At 48.6% G+C, this 23439-nt stretch overlaps 1 protein-coding gene across 5 annotated transcripts in view; it reads right to left on the bottom strand.

Annotated features, from left to right (window-relative positions):
- Window positions 1-619: 619 nt before the first annotated feature.
- Window positions 620-23439, bottom strand: part of tle2b (TLE family member 2, transcriptional corepressor b) — a 41758-nt gene continuing 18938 nt past the window's right edge. For 3 of the 5 annotated variants that reach the window (XM_029828202.1, XM_011614809.2, XM_011614810.2), the window contains 16 exons: window positions 16639-16701; window positions 15870-15944; window positions 14306-14486; window positions 13797-13813; window positions 12059-12196; window positions 11128-11181; window positions 8621-8788; window positions 8397-8538; window positions 8075-8244; window positions 7798-7874; window positions 6706-6955; window positions 6368-6615; window positions 5860-6007; window positions 4974-5124; window positions 4818-4894; window positions 620-3168 (listed from right to left, as the gene is read on the bottom strand). In XM_029828202.1, coding sequence (XP_029684062.1) covers window positions 3061-3168; window positions 4818-4894; window positions 4974-5124; window positions 5860-6007; window positions 6368-6615; window positions 6706-6955; window positions 7798-7874; window positions 8075-8244; window positions 8397-8538; window positions 8621-8788; window positions 11128-11181; window positions 12059-12196; window positions 13797-13813; window positions 14306-14486; window positions 15870-15944; window positions 16639-16701 — 2067 coding nt within the window. In that variant the 3' untranslated portion in view covers window positions 620-3060. The remainder of the gene's footprint in view (window positions 3169-4817; window positions 4895-4973; window positions 5125-5859; window positions 6008-6367; window positions 6616-6705; window positions 6956-7797; window positions 7875-8074; window positions 8245-8396; window positions 8539-8620; window positions 8789-11127; window positions 11182-12058; window positions 12197-13796; window positions 13814-14305; window positions 14487-15869; window positions 15945-16638; window positions 16702-23439) is intronic. The other 2 variants (XM_029828201.1, XM_029828203.1) reach the window with 2 other exon arrangements.

The following is a 23439-nucleotide window of genomic DNA, read 5'->3' on the forward strand; positions in this document are numbered from 1 at the left end:
CCTGACTAAAGCAAATCTCAGTGATTTGGGATCAGAATCACTTTGCTGGAACTCTGAGATCCTCTAGAATTTAGATTGGAGCTGTTCTCAAAACGGGCAGCGGGCTGCCAATCAAACAAATATATACTGGAACGTGCAGTATATATTTAGGCACTTCCGCATCCTACACATATGGAGACGTATGTAAATGAGTGGCAGAAGATTCTGGTCACTGGTCATTCTGCCAGGTCGAAATGAATCCGCTGGAACTGAGTTCTGTACTTTCAGTGTTCTAAAAAAATCGATTTCAACTGTTCCCTCATGGAGCAGATGGAAGGAGATCAAAGGCTGCACTACCCTTTGATGCTGAAGGAATAAACTATTCCCTGTTGACGGACCAAAATGGTACAAATGATATATAAGCAGGATAAAACAGTAGAAATCAGAATATCTGACATTACACATTAAGGTATCGAGCATTCAAGAACATTCTCCAATCAACCCCACTAGACCCCTCCCCCCCACTCCCGTGTGTTTTTGGATAGTAAACAGACGGACCCAGCGTTGGTGCGCACCTCCCCACCCACCAAAATCCACCAACACTGTCTAGGTGAACAGAGACAATGATTCAGCAGACTCCTGAAAGGATGAACACAAGTTTGGTTTTATTTTTCACACAATAGTACTTCTTATACAACACGTGGGAAACTCTTCAGGAGGGGGAAAAAAAGACATGGTACACTTAAAAAAAAAAGTTCCTTGGCTTTTAAAAAGACAAACCAAACATGAGCTCGTAAAACGCACAAGGTTTTACAGCGTTGGAGCAGAGAAAGCACAGGCGGGGTGGGGGAGGGTAAACCGACGAGTATCGAACACAAAGTCCCAGATTCACACTGTACCACTGAACGCATCACCATTGTACAGCAGCGCGCGCGCATGTGTGTGTGTGTGTGTTGGTCTTTTATGATGACATTTCACTACATTTTTAAACAGAGGAGGCCGATTTCCATGGTGAAGGTGGGAAAAACCCACCGTCGTGTTTGTCCTTCACTGCAGAAGTGGAACAAGCATGCAATTAAAAAAAGAGCGGGTAACCACCGCACGCCGACCTCAGACGTCACGTTTTTCCAACTGCACCACACGGACTGAATAGAGACGAGACCACTCTGACGCCCAGCGCAGAAGGCGGGAGACTAAGTAGAGGTCAGAGAGGTCGTCCCCCTCATGGGAGGCTTTTTTTCTTCTCAGGGGTCTGACGCTGCTGTAAAGACTCAGCCCGTCACCGAGGATAAGGAAAGATGCTGGTCAAAAAGAGCAACGGCAAACAGAACCAAAACCTTTTCCCCGCCTGTGTTCCTCCTAATTCTCTCCATGTGTGAGTGGATCCCCCGCGGGCGTCCCCCTGAACCCGTAACAAAGCCCGAGCCCCAAATATAAACATGACATAAGACACGAGTCATAAAAAACACTGAAATACATGATCCAAAAAAACAATGTGAAATGTGCTGCTTCTGTTTACAATGGTGACGAAGCTCTGATATTTGGAAGATAATACAAGAACGATTGAGAAGGATGAAGGAATAATTACATATTTTTTAGGAAACACACTCCCGCTTTTCATGTGGAGGGATAGAGGAAGAGAGCTCTCGTGTAGTGTCAGGATAAGGCTACAACCAGGGACTAGCTTAGCTCAGCAAAAAGACCGGAAATGAAAACCTCCCTCGAGATCACACCTTAAAATATGCTATCTTTCTTCCTTTTTAACATATATACATGCACAATATCGTCATAGATTCTAAGGCTTTAAACTGGATCGGCGCCCTGCTGGCAAAAGCTTTGTAGTCAGACTACAAACAAAGGAGAGATTGCCTCATCTAAATCTCAGAGAACGAGATAAGTGCATTTCCCAAAATACAGAACTTTTCCTTTCAGGTGATTCTCATCTGATAGCGATCGATATCTCCGAGAACAAGCCGGAGCACTTTGGATACGGGCGGAGGGCAGCAGAGGTGGCGATAAACTGATAAACCTGGGATCTCACCGGGTTCGCAAATGAAAATGGGAACCAGTTGGGTGGAACTTGAAAGGACCGTGGGGCTGCTCTCTGCAGCTGATGCTGTTAATTTGACCCCCCCGCCCCCGCCCCCGCCCCTCCTCTTTCACTGGGACCTTGCGGTGATGTCGGTGTGCTGCTGCTTCATCTGGCTGACGGGGCCTTTAATGAGAGCGAGCGCAGCGGCCGGTGTCAGGAGAACAATCCAGAGGAATTAGAGGGAACAGCTCGGCTGACGCTCGCTGTTTGTGTGCGCGGGCCCGGCGAGGACGCCGCCGCCGCGCCGCCTCATTAGACGCCGCCTTTGTCAGACCAAAATAAAACACTCACTACGCAGAGAGACAGCCAGCGCAGCCATGAATGTTTAATTAGCTACTCCAAGTGTGTGTGTTTCTGTCATCCTATGACTTCCTCACGGGGGGGTGTATTTGTGTGTGTGTGTGATATCTGAAGGTCTCGGAGCGTCAGCGTTCCCCAGATCCTGACACCTCTCACTGGGGAGAGCGAGCTGCAGCGTCAGCCTCATTAAGCTTTCCACTGTCTGGCTAATGAATCGATTGTGTGGTATCAGTGCTCCTGGCTGGCGCTCCCACAGTGCTGCTCCGCGCCTCCTCTGGGGGCCTCCCTTCCACTGAGCTCTTAATCAGGAAACAGCCCTAATTACCCTGCCCCCCCACCTCCTCCTCTTCCTCCCTGCCATTTCTCTTTGCACTCACTTTCTCCCCCCCTCATCTTCCCAGGTTTATCTTTACGCTTCGCCGCCCTTTTCTTTGTCCTTCTTATCGCTCCCTCTCTCTCTCTTCTATCTTGGCTCGTCGTTGGACTCAAATGGGAGGGGGGAGGAGGAAAAGGGCATCTGGGAGCCTCCACAGTAGCTTATATCGGAGTGAAAAGGAGACGGGTGACATGTCGGAGGTGTGGGTCAGGAGGGCAGAGACAGGAGGTGCTGCAGTTGCTGATGTAATGAGGATCGAGAGCGGCCCCGCCCACAAATCTGTCCTGTCTCCTCCGATCTGGTCGCGGCCCCCTCAGTACACCACCTCGTACACTGTGGCCTTCTTGTCCCCGGAGCCCGTCACTATGTACTTGTCATCTGGTGAGACGTCGCAGCTCAGCACAGACGAGGACTCCTTAGACTGAGAGGGAGGGAGAGAAGATGTGACTCACTGCTTAACGCTCCGCACAAAAGACATATTTGCATTTCAAAAACAGGCAGCAATTATTATTATAACAGTTGAATCTACAGCTCAGAGATGCTGACTCATTTGTCAGCCCCCCCCTAACTCGGGGTGTGTGTGTCGGGCTCCTCTGATAATCTGCATGAACTGTTGAAACACACTCTTGTTGGCTCTAGCTGCAGCTCTCTCTCTGTTCCCATCCTTCCTCCAAGCTTTCCTTTCCATCCGTACCTCCTCTGTCCTCATTTCTAAAGTGACCCCCACCCGCCCCCGCCCCCACCGCTGCAGCCTGTCAGTCATCCAGCCAACAGAAGGATGAAGAGGCAGACATGACCTGGAAGCAGCTCCTTTGGGCTGGATATTTTCCCTGCTGCCGTTGGTCCGATTGTCGGGTTGTGAGCAGCATTCGGCGCTAAAATAAGGGTGATTCATGCTGCAAGTGCTGAAGATCTGAGCTCAGACTAGAGGTGACTCAAGTCCGGGAGTAGAAACCGATGTCGATGTAGACACGGGAACTATGCTAGTTCTAAAAGTCTGATTGTACCTCCACTGACAAACAGCAGAGGGCGACATGTCTGCACGTCGTTTCATGTTAATGTCATATAAAAATACCACATTTACTCACACTTCTATTACAATAAGAAGTCCAAATGGTGACATAAATCAGAATATAACATGATTTAGAGGTGAAAAAAAGAAATGCTCTTTAAAGACTGATGATGTTGGTTTTATGGTCAGAGTTAATTCTTCTTCTTCTCGTTGCTTGTGTGTGTGTGCACGTGTGTGTGTTTGGGGGTACAGAAACTAGCATGAGAGGAGAGAGAAGCTGTGTATTACACAGTAATGGAGGAGAGAACAAACAAACGTTTAACATGTGGAGAACAAAACATTCTTTTTGTAGTCCACACAAACACACACGCACACAAACACACACACACACAGAGCGACAAGCTGGAAGGGGCAACTCAACACAGCGTGTTGGTGCAATACTGGTGACATTCATCAGGTTGTCACAACAGGTGAGGTTGTGCTAACACCACTGTTTTAATGCAGCATATGCAGGACTATTTCCATGGTTACGGTGAACAAGAATGACGCCTATCTGCAAGGACAGAGACAACTGTGGACTGGTAATGGGACTCTCCCAGTTGGAAAATGCTTGACGACAGCGACAGCTTTTCTACATCTGCAAAGTTAAGTACGAGTTTTATGGCCCCATTTGGTGATTTTGATTCGGCGCTAAAGGAATGTGCAAAATTAACATCTGGATGTGTTTGGGATGTTCTCCATCTGTGAAGAACAAAAAATCTCATTCATACTGATCCTGGACCTGTGCACGTGCAGAGGTTGAGAAGTTTAATGGGGCTTTGTTGCTCACTTAATGGCACTGGTCTTAGGTTCTGGCCCAACAGCTTTCAGTGAAAGCTGAAATAAAGATCAGAACCCAGAAGGAACCAAAGCTTTAAGCAGGATTATAACAGTGAGGTGGGTTTTAGTCATTTACTGCAGTCCGCCACTAGAGGGCGACCGAGATTCCGGGGCGTCAGACGCGTCCATTTTTACGCATCGCCGGAGTGATGCTTAACGCCGTCAGCTGTAACTCTCACCTGGAAAATGCTGGCCCCGTACGGCGTCCTCCAGGCGTTCAACAGATTGTCTTTTCCCGTGCTCACGAACCACTTCCCTGAAATACAGCGAGAGCAGTTTAGCCCCCCACCCTCTGGATGAAGGCAGAACAGACGCAAAGGTGAGCGCAGGCGCACCACAGTAGGCGAACTTGAGCGAGAGGACGCAGCTCTCGTGCAGGTGCAGCTGGTACTTGTCGGGTTTGGACACGTGCAGGACTTCCACGTTGCTGCTCTCCATCCCCACCGCCAGCCACTCGCCCGTGGGACAGTAGCCCAGAGAGAAGATCTGCAGATGGGGGGGGGGGGGGGCATAAAAGAGAGGGGTAAGCGAAGAGGGAGAGAAAGTCATTACACAGATCGAAACTCATCTGACGGCTGTCAACCGTGTGTGTGTGTGTGTGTGTGTGTGAGTGAGTGAGTGAGTGTATGTTGCTGTGACGCAGCGATAGGGATCATGATGATAAACACAGTTATAAAGTGCTCAAGAGACTCAGATGGAGACTGTGATAAAATTCAAACGTTCAAAGCAGATTCGATGAGAACAGAGGAGATGATGAAATCGGAGCCACGTTCACAAAACAACACTGACGTTTATCGTTTCAAGGGAAGTGGCCTTGAGGCGACAAGAGACAGAGAAAATATCACATAAAAGGTTTGAATATTTGAAAGTAAGTGCGCCGTGGGATGAACCAATTGAGGCTGCCGCTCGTTGTTAAAAACAAATAATTAATAATCAAAGGATGTCATTTACTTCCTTCCTCTTGCAGGCAAGTGTCTGAGTTACTCGTGCATCTGTCCTTCGCCTGGAATCTTTACTGGAGCAGGAGTTGTGTTACTGGGACGGTCCCATACTGAGCTGGAGGAGGGGATTTTACCACAAACACTCCTCCAGTCCATGCATTACTTCCTGTTTCCTAAAGTTATCCCTCTTTCAGCACTCTGCTCTAAACAAGTCAACGGATTGACACCTCTCACTGGTGTGTGTGTGTGTGTGTGTGTGTGTGTGTGTGTGTGTGTTTACCTGCGAGGTAAAGTCGTGCTGCTGCAGCTGGCGTCCCTCTCGGAGGTCCCAGCAGCGGACCGTGTTGTCCAGCCCTCCCGTCCACAGTTTGGTGCCATCGTTGGAGATGTCGATGCAGCTCGCCCCGTCTGTGTGACCCTGGAACTGCCTGCGGGGGGGAGACACACACAAACGCTCTACTGGCCGCATCCTTTTTGTTTGTTTATTTGTTTTTCATCATGTCTTCTACATCCAAATCTTCCCCCCCCCTCATCTGCTGGTTTTCCCATGATTCCAGGACCTTGTGACTCCCTCTCACCCGTCTTCTACGCTGTTATTTCCGTTGCGTCTCCCTTCGCTGCCAGACTGCAACAAATTTTCCGCCTTCCTCCTCATTCATATTTCATCTCTTTTTCATCATCTCTTTTTTCCCCTCAAGGATTTCCTGAAATGTTTCCAGGTCCTCCGGCATATATCTTCCTCCCCTTTGTCTACCATATATTTGCGAACTCCCCCCCCCCCCTCTTACCTGACCAGAGTCTGGTTGTGAAGGTCCCAGACAACAATGTTTCCGTCGCTGCAGCAGGAGAAGCAGACCTTGTTGTCGGGGGAGATGGCGAGCGCGTAGCAGGCCGGGGCGGACGACGTCAGCTCCGCTTTGATGCGAGGAGTGGGAGTGGCCAAATCCCAGATGGACAGCGTGCTGGCCTCGCCGCCAACTATCAGTGTCCGTCCATCCGGGAGGATTTTACAGGAGCGGATGTAGTTATCTCTGTTCTGATTGGACGAGACAACACATGATCACACAAAATGGGCTAAAACCTTGATCCTGTAACCTTTATCGTAGGCTCCGCCCTCTCGTCTCACCAGACAGTCCAGCTGGGCCATGGGGCTCTTGGTTCCAGGCTGGCTGATGTCCCACACCTTGACGCAGCCCTTCCCTCCGGTGTAGACGTGGCGTGCCGAGGCGCTGATGGTGACGGCGCACACCACCTCTCCGTGGTTCAGGCTGTGAATCTGACGGGCGTGACGCGGGATTCCTGGACCCAGCAGAGCATCAGGGGGGAAGGGCACCGGCTGCATCTGTCCATCCGCACTCACGTGGAAAGAATAAGCCCTGCAGAGAAGATCCAGACCACAGAACCGAAATTAATCCAAAAGCCCAAACTAAAGAGCAACAGAAGAAAAGAAAGCTGCCCTGGCTGGTTCAAGAGAGACAGAAGACAATTAGTAAATCCTTTTCAATGAAAAGTCAGAAGCAAAGAAGCAGCCTAAATGCAAATATATGTCACGAGCTGCAGCCACATCAGCAGGAAACCTACCAAATGTGTCCCAAATGGCCGTTAATTGCGGCCAGAATCCTAAGAAATATTCCAGCTGTAGTCAGGAATGCATGAGGTTGCCACGGTCAGTGTGGCATCGCTAATGGCCGATCAATACCGGAGCAGTTGGAGGCCAAAGCTGTTTTATGAGCTCATATTAGCGCCACAAGAATGAAGCGCTAGTGTGATGAGAAGGCATCAACGGCAGCGTTCAGCAGTCAGTCAGCATTAATGGGCCGTGGGCGCTGAGGCTGAGGACGCTCCTCACAGGCTCCAGGACGTCTCACCTCCTCCGTGTGTGAGGAGGTGGAAAAATGAATATACAGGCAAAAAAATAGTACTAATCTCCTAGATTTCTTTTCCAGTCAAAACATTGTCATGTTGGTTTTTTTTAAACGGAATTACGTTTATCTCTATAACATGATTTACCAGTAGGACTAATCAGTGTTAAGAAAAGAGCTGGAACTTTTTTGTTGTCCAACTGGAGAATACAGAACATTTTTCCACTAACTATGGATGTATTACAGTCATTGAAGGTCTAAAATGTGAAAATCTCCTAGTTTCAAATGAAAAAGGCAACTTTTAAATCTGCCTCTTGATGATATTTTGTCATGTTTTTATAAGAATACACACTCACGGTTTTCCTCCAGAAGAACCAGGCAGGGAAGAGGACAGTCCCGGGGCCCTCAGATGAGACCGAGAGTCATACGCAACCTGGAGAGAGAGGACAACAAAACACCAATTTAACCTCCACTAACTTTAAACAGATTTTATCGCTGTGATACGTGCAGCAACAACACAGCCATTAATTCAGCTCAGCCTGTTACTGGAGAATCAGAAGTTCTAGGACGAGAAGGAGTCGACAGGAGAACAAAGAGGTCCAAAAGGTTGTGGAGCATCTGGCTTCTGCTCACCATGGGGCTGCGTGAGTAGGCGTTGGCCGCGGCGCTGATTTGCGGGGACAGAGTCAGAGCGCCACCGAAGCCTCCCGGGCTGGCCAGCTCCCCGTTCAGCCCTGCGTGTGACACCACGCCAAAATGAGCCGGGTATGAACCGGGGGGCACAGACATGGGACTGCGGAGAGCTGGGGAGGGAAGAGGAAGAGGAAGGAGGGGTTGAAGGAGTGGAAATAAAGAGGAGGGGAGGAGTACGGTGCACTCAAACACAACCACAGCGTGGCCCAGGACAGTGGACACTGTCTCAGTCCTATTGACTCGTTCCTTTGCTTGTCCTCACCAAGAGGATCTGCACTGGATGCTGCTTTGCTGACCAGACGAAGGCAGGAGGTGCTGGGACCAGGTGCTCCAGGGGTGAGAGCCTCGCGGTGGGACGGGGACGGGGTGCTGGACTTGGACAGTGGAGACTGGGACTTATCCATCTGCTCAGAGGTCAAATCAAATTAAGTAGGCTGGGACGGTCGCAGCAAAACATGAAAGAGAAAGAAGGTGAATGTGTGACACCTGTGAAGGATCCTTGGCTTTCCCTGGGGTCGGACTGCGGGGGTTTGGGGTGGACGGGGCCTCGCCGGCCTTTGAAGAGCCTGGAATCTCTTTCCTCAGGCCAGGAGCTCGGTCTAACCCATTTCCGTGTGGGGAGTGAGCAGGACTGCCCGCAGGAGAGTTGGGCTCCTGAGGGACAGAGTAAATCTGCTGTAAAGCCTCAGCTGGTCTTGCTGGTCTCAGTCCAGGCCCACATGATCAACTTCAGCTATGTCTGTTGTACAAGGACAACTGAGCAGAAAGCCACAGAAACACTCCTCGCTACAGACAGAATTTATTGTCGTCAACGCACAACAGCACCTAGCAACGGTTTGGCCACGCCCACCGACCACTACCTGCACATACAATACCTGTTAATGAAAAAAAGGGTTTGAGATGAGTCTAAAAGTGGATCCTTCCTGCCCCTAAATACGGCTGTTAAACATTAATGCAGGTACAGACACAGCGTCACCTGTGTTGTCACCATATTTGCATTAATGTGTAAGTGGGGAGATGATCAGTGGGACCGGTACAGCGCTCTGAGGACCCGCAGAATCTGCTGTTACAGCTTTTTTCACCTACAGTCGAACCGCTGGTGCCGCCTCCAGAGCAGAGTGCTGCGGCAAGCACTTATCACTGGGTCACAGCGAGCAGCACGGCCATTTTACTGCCTCCTTTAGACACACGCGCACACGCACACGCACGCGCACACGCACGCGCACACTCCAGAGAACTCTACTCTTTTCTTCCTCCATTACCCACGTTTGTCACTTTTGTTTCATTTTGCATTTATACCTGTTTCCCACCTCACACAAGAGGCACGTTTTGCTTTTGCGTGCCTCATCAAAACCCGAAGAGCTCAGATAAAACACAGTTCGGTACACTGCAGCAAGCATTTAAATAACTGGAATATTCCAGGCGGACTAAACGGACACTGCGTCTCCTACCTGAAGCCCACACCTTTATGTAATGAGAGAAGGGAGGAAGTGGTGGAGGAATGATGACCAAATGGAGGGAAGCGAGGAGAGAATGGATTCAAGAGCGAACAGACACAAAGAAGAAGAAAATAGGGGGGAAGAGGGTTTAGTGTGAATGAACGAAGATATATTTCATAACAGCAGGGGCCCATAAGAAGCTTACACAGGACTTCTTCCTATTTACAAGCAAACTGCAGTGGAAAGCTGAACTAGCTAAATACCTGCTGACTGCCTCCCTTTTAACATCACTCTCTCTCTCACACACACACACACACACACACACTCCTTCACACCACACACCAATACTTCTATCTTTGTTAGGACATTTTTATAGACATAATGTATGACCCAGCTTCTTACCTTAACCCTAACCATCACATCTGACTCTAACCTGAACCCATCACCCCTCAACCTTAAAACCAAGCTGTAACCCTCAGTGCTATGATGTTGTGAGGATCAGGCAAAATGTCCTCTCCTCCCAAAAATACAAAAATGTCCTCACTTTGGTAGTGGAATGAGTATTTTGGTCCTCAATAAGAAGCCAGTCCAAGAACACACACATGTTATGACCTAACTAACAAGCCACATTCTTGTACTGGGGTAATAATTATGTGTTTATCAATAGCAGGAAAACAGACCCTGTTACTGTTGTGAAGCAGAAATACCTGGAAGAATTTCTTCTAAAGGAGCCGATTCTAAAACAAAGCTGATTTAGTGAAGGCCAGCGCTCTGGTCCTCTGAGAGGATCATTTTTATGTGCGAGCTGAAATAATTGGCGACCCCCTGAAAACAAGCTTGTTTAATTTAGGTGTTTTTTAAATAAATTAGACATTTTTAAGTGAAACTGACTCATCCCAGCTCCCCAAATGTCACAGTTTGATCCTTTTGATGGATCCTTTCATGTAACAAAAGATTTTTATTTTTTTTAAAGCTAAGACATTCACATTAAAAGTTGGGTTTTCCAGGCGAACCATCAGGCGGGGTTTGGAACACGTGTCAATGACAACACAAACAAGACACGATAGAAAAACATCAAAAAATCCAGCTATGCGGTTAGCAAGGGGAGCTGGAATAGAGAAAAGAATGAGAGATTATGGAAACTGCTTTAGTCTTTTCCCGCTGAAGTGAATTTTGACTGCTGTTTATGCTAAACTGATTTACCTGGAGCCAAACTAAATCATATCCCAACAGGGTAATCTATCATGCACATCAGCTTTCTACCAGAGCGTCAGCACAACTTTGTGCCAGAAGAGGTTTTATTCACTTTTATCCCTTTTGGCAAAAGTCTCTCCTGTCAGGAAGCATCGTGAATCAGGAGAGGAGCTGCAGCCGAGCGGGTCGTATCACAGCTCTCTCCCCAGGATGCTGGCGTTTGGTTCCTGTATCTGACTGTTTTCTTTCCTTGGTGTCGGTTTGGTGGGAAGCCACACATATTTGTGCCGCCTGCCTTTTCACTTGAAATGCTGCTATTAAGACCCCGGTGAAAAACACGGGCGACTGTTCAGAACGTACCTCATTGGACACGTCCACCACCAGATTGTCTTCACTCTTGTCTCCATCACTGTCCTGGAGGAAAAGAAGGAAAAGATGGCTGTTTTATTAGCTGCCCCCGCCCTCGCTGCTGTATACAGAGAACTTTAATAACAAGAGAGAAAACAAACACAGATCAATATATCAATATCAGCTTTGCTTCCCTCCACTGGCTGCCTACCATCCAATATTCGACAAAGAGATACACCGCACCACATATTCTCCATGAACGTCTCCTAATACGCCGCCTTTTCAACAGCCCTCACAGACACGCACGTGCACGCATGCATGCACACACACACACACGCACGCACAAACACACACAAGCTCTCGCTGCGACACACTTTCTTCTTGTCTATCCATCTCTCTCTTTCTGTCTCTACCTTTTTCCAGGGTGAGAACGATGGCACTTAGTCACCATGGCAACAACACTTTGATGTGATCATGGCTGGCCTGAAATTGCTATTGACATCAGTGAAGAGTGACATCGGTGCCTAATTACACAAAGCCAAAACAGGACGGCTCTGTTACCACAGCAGACGGGAGGAGGTACAGAGATTGAATGAGACAGGGGAAAAAAGGTAGGAAAGAGAAAGAAAGCAAGAGGAATTGAGACAGATTGATCACCCCAGTTAGGACTGGGAGCTGCTCCACAGATAAAAAGAGGAGAAGAAACCTCCAGAAAATGGAAACCAACTGCCGGTTCTTCGTCCGAACTATTAATTAAAGCCGGTCCGCTGCGCCTGCCAACCTGCTTCAGCTGCCAGTTATTCTGCACAGAACCCCGCTGACCCGCTAATGTCGCGGTCAGGGTCACACACACATGCAGACACACACGTCTGCGTGCGTGGGTGTTATTCCTATGGATCTGTCTTGTTGTCTCCTAGTTTCGCTGCGGCGGTGAAGCGCTCACATAGGAGTGTGGTGCAAGGGGCTCTTTGTCCTCGCAGCGCCTCCTCTTGGCCTCGGCTCCTCCCTGGGAAGAATAGCCGCCCGACGGGCCCTGGCGCTCCTCGGCGGGCTGGCTGTCTGTGGAAGAGGCGGACTTGCTCTGGTGAAGGAGACGCAGACGGCCGCTGTTACACAGGTGTGACAGCAACGTGTAACAAAAACGAATAAATATCCAATCAGTCGTGACAGAGACCAACAGACCAACAGGCAGGCCTGTGCTTCTAATTATTACCCCCCCACCCCCACCCCCACTTTTATCCTCATGTAAAATAGGACCCTCATTATCAGGAACTGAAGCCGTGTGGGCATATTTACACTGCAGCCTGACCCGCCTCTCCTCACTCAGACAGAACATCAAAGCATTGTGTTGTTTTTGTAGGGAAGGGGCCAGAGGTTTGATGAGGGCCACTTTTCATTCTCTGCCCCCCCCACAGGGAAGACAAGAACAGTGGGGTTTTAACATACCGATGAGTCACACAGGAAAGAGTCTACGGGGGCTGACAGGAAGGAGCAGCGGACAGAGGAGGGGAGAGAGCGGCACAGTGGTCCTCCTCAGTTTTGCTCCTCCTCCACCGCAGCCTTTATCCGTCTCCATCTGACTTCCTCTGTCACTTTTCTTACCCTCCGTTGGAAATTCCTTTATGTTTTCCGACCAAAACCGACTGATATGGATCTGGATCTGGACCTGGACCTTGCCTCCGCGGCGCTGTAATGCTTGGCCCGGTCCAGCGCGCGCTTTAGTTGGTAACAGAAATATGTTCACAGTGCTTATCAGCTTTGTGTTTAGCAATTAAATTACAGCCGAGGCTTTCGTAGCTGAAAAAAAAAAGGAGCCCGAGGGAGGGGCGGCGCAGTAATGCTCTCAAATAATGTCATTTCCCAATAAAAGCATGAGCGGAGGCTGCTGCTAGTTTCTAAAAGCTTTTCCATCTCCATGTTGTTTTCCTCCATCTTTCCCCTCTCTTGCTCCATTTTCAGTTGCTCCCTCCGAGCCCCCCCCCCCATCATCAACAGTTGCACTGATGAAGCCCAGCTGTCCGCGGCAGCCAGTACAGTCGGGAAGTGTTCGCGCCGCTCGCATAAACCATCCTGACCGAATCGGGAACGTCCACGGAATTTTAATCAGGCCGTGCGCGCCGCGTTAATTCTGGCGCCGGAAAAAAAGAAAAGAACGGAACAGTGACGGTCAGTGGCTCCGCCAGCAGGTCGCCCCAGCAGACAGGCACACGTGGAAATAAAAGTTCTTTTGAGAAGAACACACACATTTCCTGCTGTTCCTGTGAGGTAGAAAGGAACACTGTCTTTCTCCTTCAGTCACCAGTCCCACAAACTGGCTCCTTCAGATAAGAACTCGCACAGAGGGACCATTTAAACGTGGCCTCTTTCACGCCTCCTGCACTATTGACATTTGTGCCGCTCGAGAACGTTCGCGGTGGAGGTCTGCACCTTCTGTCCAGAAACATCTTTCCAAATCTCTTAAGACATATTTAATAAGTCTTGGGTGCCAGAAATGAGAGCTGTTCCACACATTTTGGTTTACGCCGACACTTTTCTGTGTGAACTGAAGCCCTTTTCATGTCCCCTGAGACTCAGGGACCACCGGAACGTTATTGGCATTTCCTTCATTATTTACACTTACATATTGTCACACACACACACACACACACACACACACACACACACACTGTATATATACTCACCCTACTGGGTGCTCCCTCTGGTACGGGGCGGAGAGACATATTTTTCAAGACAGGGAGGGAGAGAGGGAAAGAGATGGGTTTTAAGGTCAGTTCTCATCATAATAACAACACTGTGAGGAGGTTTGACTAAACTACAATAGCTCCTCTGTGATCCAGATAAAATTCCACCATTGTGACTGAGTCCAGCCAACAGTCTCCGATTCTCACCCCTGCTGATTCTAACAGAGACTCTCACACACATTTTATTATCTCCTCTCTGTTATGTTCTTTTTTTTCTTCCTCTTTTCCATCATTTTATTCATGAGAAAGTCTCCCTTGGCCTGGTTCCTGAAACACGACGCAAAGATAAGATATTCTATCGGGGGTGAACGAGAGTTCAGCGGGAGGAAAAAGAACGTCGGCCAAACGGGGACGTTCGGACTTTGTTTCGGAGCGGACAGATTACACCAATAACTGCTTTAAATTCTGCCCTGCCTGAGCACAAAGGTGATCGCTCCTTTATTCTTTACCTCTGAGGTGTTCGGGATCAAGGTGGTTGCGCTCATCTTTGGAGGCGAGGTGCGCCGACACCCCCAGGGCCCCCGTCAGGGCCAGGAGCCCCGAGCCTCCGGCGCCGAGGGACAGGCCTGATGGGTGCGGTGTCAGGGGGATGCCGGGAGCGTGGTGAGACAGGTGCTGGAGTTGCTGCTGCTGTGGCCACAGGGAGGAGGAGCGGGAGGAGGGGGGGGGGGGGGGTGTAGGGCAGGTCCAAATAAAGGAAAGAAAAAGAATTAGAGAAGTTAGATTCCACTGGAAGTATTACAGTCTAAAGAGTGTTGTGGATTTAGAGACAGGAGAAAGACCTGACTGGACAATAAGGAGAAAGCAGAGAGGGAGATTGATGAAATTAAAACTGGTTATAAATGAGGGGGGGGGGCAAATAAAACATATTCCAGCAGTTTTGGTCCCCTAGTTACTAATCAGAAACTCCTTGATGGAAACCTGGGCTGGGCTTCACTTAGGACCAGCGTTTGAAAACAATAATCCATCCACCGGTCCTTCCGTCCCAGATAACTGATGATTTAACTGATGACCTCTACCCACATCTGGGGCTGGCCCCTCATCATTTAAGTGAGTTGTTAACCCCGTATGTGTCGGCCCCCAGCCTGAGATCCTCAGGTGCGTCCTTGTTGTTGTTCCAGAGTTGAGGTGAACAGCTAATGGAGACGAAGCGCCTGCGGTCAGATCTCCTGGGCTTTAAAAAGAGAGACCTGCCTGAGGCGATAAGGCCGGCGAGGTCGGTGACGTCTCTTTCACAGGCAGACAGGTTCTTTAACCTGTATCACCACTCTATTGTCCTTTTTATTGTCCTTTACAGGGCTTTTCTGTTGTGAAATACTGGCTTTATTATCCCGTGATAAGTAGATTCTTTTTATTCTTGGAAATCCCATCAATCCCATGCATTCTTTTAGTTTAACGGATAAGTATCAGCTTCCGTCACTGATTTGTCTTTAGGATTGAAAGTATAATTCCACAGATCGAAAGGATGGAGAGAAACTCGTGAAATGTGAAGGAGAAGACAGGAAGAAGGAAGGAAAGTGTGCAGCAACCAGAGTAGAAGATAAGAGCTAGGGAGGAAAACAAGGGCAGGAGAGCGGCGGGAGGAGGATGATTTAAGATTACAAATGAAGAGAAGAGTGAGGAGGGGGCAGAGAGGGGGCAAAGGAGCAGCTAGAGATAAAGGAAGGCTATTATCCTGAAGGGAGCTTTATGATGTGTTTTGGTGTGTTGTTCTGTCAAGCTGCTGTGTTGGACACATCTACTTACACAAACACACACCTTAGAGACGGAGGTGTTTGTGCTGCTGGGAGGAACAAACGGCCGGAATTAGACGGTGCAATCAGCTCCACCGGGATGCCGAGGAGCCCGGCGCCCTCTGCACGTGCTTTATTACCCCAGTCAAGTGTCCGGGACATGCGACAGCTTTAATTTCTTTATCAACCTGAGAAAATTCTAATCTGCTCCCTTCTGCCGCTGCTGCATTTCATTTCATTCCACGTGATCACGCCGTATCCATGAACGGATGCAACTCACCCCGATGATGGCGTTGAGCTCAGCCATGGTGACCTGCTTGGCCCTCTCCACCGCTTGGACCACCTGTTGTTGGTGCTACACAGAACGTGCACGGTCACACAAGCACAGAAGGTGTGTCAGTACAAGAGGAAGTGATGCAGGCGGCTACACAGGCCCGCTAACAGCCACAAGGCCTAAAATCTCAGCTCTGTTTAATTAGTCTCTCCCTCTCACACACATGCGCGCGCGTGCACACACACACACACACACACACCATGTCAATATTGATCATTCTGACACAGCCACGGTGTCTCCACGGAACTCGATCACCATCACACACAAAAGAAGGTGTGTGAAGGTTTGTTTTTCAATCTGGGTGCTCAGGAAGTCAATAGACATCTGCAAACACACACACACACACACACACACACACACACGATAGGAGTACTTTAACCTCAACAAATGCAGCCATGATCATTCTGAACACACTGAGCACGCAGGGTATGAAAGCGAGGACACACTCCACCATGTAGGGATCGTGGGTTTTAAACAGTTAAACAGTTTACTGGGTTTAATAAGCCTGATAAACATCTCTAATGGAATTATTGTCTCCTAACTGAGATTTGTCATCGCAGAAGCGCCCCTGATGACGACGGAGAAGAGTGCATGTTTAAGATGTTGAAGACGTTTACGTTGTCGTACGTGTGGACAACTATCACCCCATGCTGTGTGCACATGCAGGAGTGTGTGTGTGTGTGTGTGTGTGTGTGTGTGTGTGTGTGATGTTTACCTCCTGTGAGAGGAAAGGGATGATCTGAGCACAGATGGCGCTGAGGCGTTTGACGATCTCCGCCTGCGAAGGGAAGAGAGGGATACATGAGAGGAACGTGAGACAAGAGAGAGGGAGTACAGGGAAGATAGCGGCGACTCTCCGGCCGGTTGACACACGCTTCTCCTCTACCTCTTTCCATTATCCGCACGCAGTACAGAAGACATGCACACATGACACAAATGAAGAGGCTTGTCACAGGTCGCCATTTTCAACCTCGCCCACACGTGGAAATAATATATGTACAGGGAGGCTGACACAACGTGGTAAACCAACCACGCTACAACACACCCATAAAAACACAGCACGCTCTCTCTCTCTCTCTCTCTCTCCGTGACACACACAAACACACACACAGAACCTCTGCGGTGTGTCTAATTCTATCTGTCTGAGTGCCCTCAGCCTCATTTTGTTCTCGTCTTCGCCCGACTGTTCGGTCTTTTTCCTCAACAGCTCTCACACTGCGTCATTATCACCCCATTCATTCTCTTCATTCTACGCCTCTCTCGCGCTCATTTTCTCCCATCTTTTTATTTTCCTATATTACTGCTTTCCGTTTCCATTCATCCATCCTGCTCTTTCTGTTCAACATATGTGTGTGCCTCATTTTAAGACGCTGCAAAATGATGACGGGGGCATCGAAGCGACTGAGCTGTACACACACACAAACACACACACACACATCCTTGTTCCTCTATCTTTGTGAAGATCTTTCATGGATACTCAACTCCCTACAATACCCCTAATCATCCCAATGAACCCCATAACCCTGATCCTAACCCATTTCTTACATCAACATTAAAAACCAGGTCTTGCCCCTCCAAACGTCCATGGGAGTTGAAGGGAACAACCAAAATGTCCTTACCATCCGAAATGTCCTCACTTTGCTAGTAAAATGAGTACCTTTTGGTGCTCAGTACATCAAGAACAAGAACACAAACGCACACACAGAATTTCAGCTGGTCTCATCGTGATTTCTGTCTCTGTCCCGACATCTCAGGCCTCACACGGTTGCATTTGGCATGACGGCTTGTTATGAGATGTCAGGTAAAAAAGAAAGATGCAATAATTCTTATTTTTCCTTTAATCAACCCCCGGATGACGGCCCTCTTCACCTCACTTGTTTTGCTTTGCTGCGCATTCACATGTTTTCTGCCTTTTGCCGTATTGCCGAGTTACGCGTGTGCCGAGGAAACCTATCAAGGGTACCAGAATATGTAGATGGTAAATTAGAATCAACCCGGGGCTGCGACAGTGGGCGTTAATTCTCAGCGGGATTAGCGCGATTAACAACCCATTACTGTCGCACTGAATCAATTAATGCAGGTTATCGCATAGCAACATCAGCATCTCCGAATAAATCAGCAAACACGCTCGCAGCAAAAGTCAGTCAGGCGACGGTGAAGGTGGCAGGCTGAGATGGGCCGGGCGACAGAGACAGCAAGTGAGGCAGAAGCGGAGAAGACTGGTCTATATGGAGGTGCAGCTACGGAAGAAAGGACGAACCACAAAGACTAGGCACATTTGTATCTTTGTGAGGACGTTTACTGACATAATACATTGCCCCCCACCACCACCGCTGGAAACATGAAAACCCAAACGGCCGAATGAAACTTTAAACAACATGAAAATTTTATTTCGATCCAGTACTTTATTCAGCTGTCAGCCATGAGACGAAAGAGGCACAAGTCCAAGAGGACACTTTTATTTCTGACTGGAATGAACGACAAACACCAGCCCGCCGTCACAGCCCTCTGAGGGGGACGGAACAAGAGCAGAACCAGCGTTAGGTCAGAGGCAGAGGGGCTGGGGCGGTTTAATGGGATTCACACCGGTAGAATTCTGCTTTTATGATTTCATTTCAAATTTGACCAGACCAAAATATCGTCTGTTCGTCCTTGAGTCAAAGGAGCCTGGAGAACAAGAGAATCCCCTCACAGTACCTGAGGCCACGCTGACGAGCGGACCTCTGCCCTCCATCGAATCGTGATCATATTTGCTTGATTCGCTCGGGGTATTTAGACGCAAACTTTTGAGAAAACGCCTCCGTGTGCTCTTGAAGAAGCGCGGCCATTCACAAACGCCTGGATGGACACTTAAACAGCCTGGAAATGTTGCACAGACCTTGACCACCACTTAAAAAAGACACGTGCAGGGATTACACCAGCTCTGTGTTCTCCATGTGCACGTTCCTTCCTGTTCTCTTCAGCAACAACGGCTGTCAGAGGAAATTATGGGAAATATTGGGAGTAGTCACACATCCTCACATTTCTATCATTGTGGGGACTCTGAAAGACATAACACACTACCAGCTATAACACTCTAACTCTTAACATGAACCTAAAGTCAGGTGTTTACACTTAACCTTAAAACCACATCTAAACCTTCAAGCAGTCCTTTGAAGCCGCGGGGCCGAGCCAAAACGGCCCCACTTTGCAAGTAGAATGAATTCTGGTACTCAATATGTAGTAAATGAGAGGACACAGACACACACATGCAGACACACACACACACACACTTATCTCTGCCCCCTGCTAATTGCACCTCTCTCCCTCTTGGGATGCGTTTTGGGTAAATATTTGCAGATGGACTAATCACCCATTGATTTAGGGTTACTGACTCAGGGCCGATCAGCAAGACACTCCACTTTTTTATCCTCTGTTTAAACCCCTCCTCCTTCGCTCCAATCAGCCCTCTTTCTTCATTGTGCCAGCTCCTTTTTCCACTTCCACCCTCTCCGTCCTTCTCTACTCATGCCGTATCGTCCCTCAGTGCCCTTGGCTGTGCTCTTTTGCTCCTACCCCCCCCCCCCCCCCCCCCCCATTGCTTTTTCCTTGCTGTATCTCTCTACCCTGCTGCCTTCCCAGAATCTCTGTCTGCTTTGCTCTTTTCTTTTCTTACTCAGTCTTGTTTTTCTTCTTCTCTCCCTCTCTCTCTGGGCAGTACGCCAGCTCCTCTTCCCTGGTGCTGAGCCAACACCTCTCCTCCTCCTCCTCCTCCTCCTCCTCCTCTCTTCCTCCTCTCTTCCTCTATCCCCTTGCCTCTGATTGATTGCCCCTCCATTCTGGAAGGAGAGGAAGAGAATCTGAGAGAGAAGGACGAGGCAGGGGATCAGCAAAACACACATACAGAAACATCACAAGGCACACATGCACAAGCATACACACACGAATGCCCGAGTGGGCACATTCACACGAACACAGGCGCTCTGCTCTACAGCACTCACAGAAGCAACAAGAGCACAAAGCAAACGGATCTAAACACAACAGAGCAGAACACATACACAGTACTGCATGCAGAGTGTGCACGGCCTCACAAACCTGCAAAATACACATGCACACGCACACAAAGTGCTGGAAACACAACTCAATCACAGACATTCCTGGATGTATAATCCAGTTCTAACAACCCCACCGTCTAATCATGTGGACTGGACAAGCCTCTCCCATCCCTACCCAGGATTCTGGCCCAGCACTTCTAACTGGTTTCAACTGATCAGAACTGGGGCCAATCAGACACCGGGCCAGAACCGATGATGTCACACACAGACCTTTGCTTCCTTAATGTCACTATTAGCACAACCTGCTCTGAAAGGGCCCGTTAGTCTTTAGGCTGCTCCCCCCTGACTGCCTGCTTCTCCTGTCCACCACAGCCGGCACACGACTGAGCCATTCCTCGTCAACACATGCACTCTCATTCTGAGGGACATCACACACACACACACACACACACACACACACACACACACACCCACTGGATATATTTTACACTGAGCTATTAGTCATATTCACGCCGCTGCTGCACCGACTGCATGCAGCATTAAAGCCGTGTCTGCTGCAGTGGCACAACAGAGACAGCCGTGCACGTACGTAAAACATCACTAATCTAACACATCTTGTTTGTGTTTGAGACGCCGGAGCGCACGCACGTGCACTCATGTGAAAATGAAATTAGGCCCTCTCTGGAATTCCATTGCTTTAGCGACGTTCCTCCACGGCGGTGGACTGAAGTGCACATTAGTCCTCGTATCCATCAAAGATGCCACATGATGGAATCAGACCAGCAACCACGTGGTGGCACATGCAGACAGCATCACATGACCACACAAACGCCCACATAAGCTGACACAGAAAGCTACTCAGAGTTCTGTCTGAGTGTCAGAGCCATTAGCCTAAAAAAGGCTAGCTCTCTGGGAATTTAATCACTTCATCACATGACATCTCCCCTCTCTCTCTCTCTCTCTGCTGTTTTTCTTCTCTCAACTCTTTTTCTATCATTCCTAAAGGGTTATATCACACACTATCCTGCTCCATGCCTCATTATTCACAAATGAGCTCTGTTACACATGTACGCCCTGGCATTCATGCACGGCTTGAGAGGGAAAGAAAGAGAGAAATCAAAGCTGCACACACACAGCGCACAGATGCTGCGTGTGTGAACACATCCCACAACACACACATGCACATGCAACACGGGTATGTCAGCGGACCCCACCCCCCACATACGATTTTTATGAAATTGGACCCAGATGGGGCCTTTAGATAAAATCAGAATTTCAAATCTCACACCCCGAGATTATCGACCACGAGAGAGGAAGGGATGAAAAGGAGGAAAAGAAGGAGAGGAGAGAGAGAGAGAGAGAGAGAAGCTCAATCCTCTTATGAAGCAAAGCGATGAGCTGAGAATGAAGGCATCTCTGGCTCTCTCTCCTTCGCTTCTTTGCTGTTGTCATTCACTCCCGCGTGAAATCAGATGAGGATTCAGGTCACAACTGCAGTTGCACACACACCCCCCCACACACACACACACACACCCACACACACACACCCACACACACACACATGCACACACAAACAGGCACAGTCGCACACACACACACACACACACACAGACACACATGCACACACAAACAGGCACAGTCGCACACACACACACACACACAGACACACACACACACACACATGCATACACAAACAGGCACAGTCGCACACAAACACACCCACGCACACACATGCATGCACAAACAGGCACACACACACGCACACACACACACAAAATAAAGCTGGACGAGCACACAAGCAGGCCAGACGGCCCGGGTTAATTAATGCACACGCACAAACGCGCTCTTTTATACAGCAAACAGATAAACAGTCGCTCCCTCTTGTTTGTCTTTAACTTCTCCCTCCCGCGTTCCCTCTTTAATTTATTTTCACACTTCATTTATTTATCCTGTTCATTCTTTTTCATAGACCTATAAGAATCTGAAAGAGAAGATTCAGTTGTATCCCTCTCTCTCTCTCTCTCTCACACACACACACACACACACACACCAAGGCTCACATGTGCGGTTGTGAAATGAAAGGAGGGAGCAGGAAGGAAGGATAGCCAGCTGCTTCATCTGTCCTCGGGAGTCCACAGGGGAAACAGTCTGGCTGCTCAGCATCCTGACAATCAAACACAGTTTCCTATAATATCCTGCCTGGTGTGTGAGCCTCACCATCTCTTTATCAACCCACTGACACAGTATGTAAACGCCGCACGCCCGTTCCCGTCTCATCCCGTCCACCGAGGCAAGGTGGACATTTTTATTAAAGAGAAAAACAAAAAAAAATCCTCCAAGGAGAGCCAGATTCAGGATATTATACAGCAGATTAATGCAGCACAGGCCTAATTAGAAGCTCTGTAATTGGACTGAAACCTCTAAAAATGATGAAGGATTGCTTCTTCTTGAGTCTACAAGGATGATGTCACACCGGATTCTTCCTGATCTGCCTGTTGACTCTGTAATTCGATGTCGCCCACTTTGAGTTCCAGAACAAACGTGAAAGATTTGGAACACCGTGTGAGCTTTTGAGGCGATATGTATGCAGACGTTTAATATTAACACAGAACGTTGCGGTCTGACGGCCCCTGTTGGCTGTTTATGGAGTCCAGACATTTTGTTCTGGTCTTGCAGCGCGGAGCAACCTCAGCCGCTGTAAAGTCTCGACCGTTTTCACAGATATTTCTGGCCCAACCACTAAAATTTACAATTATAGTGTCTGAACATCATCATCACCCCTTCCTCCAGGAGTCCTGGGGAACAATGTAGCCATAGCTAGCTCTGCTCTTCACTGCTGCTGCTTCCAAAGCTGCTCCTGTCTTCTTCTTCATGTTTGTTTCCATTTTCTCAAGATAATGAGAAATTGATCCGAAGCTAAAATGTGTGTTGATTACGCCCAAAATTGCATCATCAATAAAGCTGTTTAGCTGCTGATTATCGCTGTTTTGATTGTTTGCTGCTGGCAGAGATCGCCCCTCTGAAGCTAGCCGATGACCAAGAGATGAAAGAAAGAGGGAATAAATCCCATCACCGGGTGGCTTGCATAGTTTAACATTTTCAAAGGTAACATTCTGGTCGCACTTAAAGGACACAGAGCTAAAAATGTGCCTCTTCCTCAATCCCCCGTTGCCTAATCAGCTGTCAATGCTCAGCCCTCCATCGTAAAACTCCATAGCACCAAGGATGCCTATACCTTACACATTACAGGGAGCTACAGATAATAAGAACCTGGGCCCCGGACATGATATATTAATGAGTATAGAACACCCTCAGACACCAACGTAGACTCCTTACAGCCTCTGTCTGTCCTCTCGGGGATAAAATATGTATACGATATGATATAATGTGATAATAGAGGTGAACCGTGTGAGATAATGTGACAGGGTGTGTATCCATGTGAGTGTGGCGTGATGTATCTATACAGCTTAGGGGAAATAAGG

Source organism: Takifugu rubripes, chromosome 20 (genome assembly GCF_901000725.2).
Source record: "Takifugu rubripes chromosome 20, fTakRub1.2, whole genome shotgun sequence".
In the NCBI taxonomy this organism is placed as follows: Eukaryota; Metazoa; Chordata; class Actinopteri; order Tetraodontiformes; family Tetraodontidae; genus Takifugu; species Takifugu rubripes.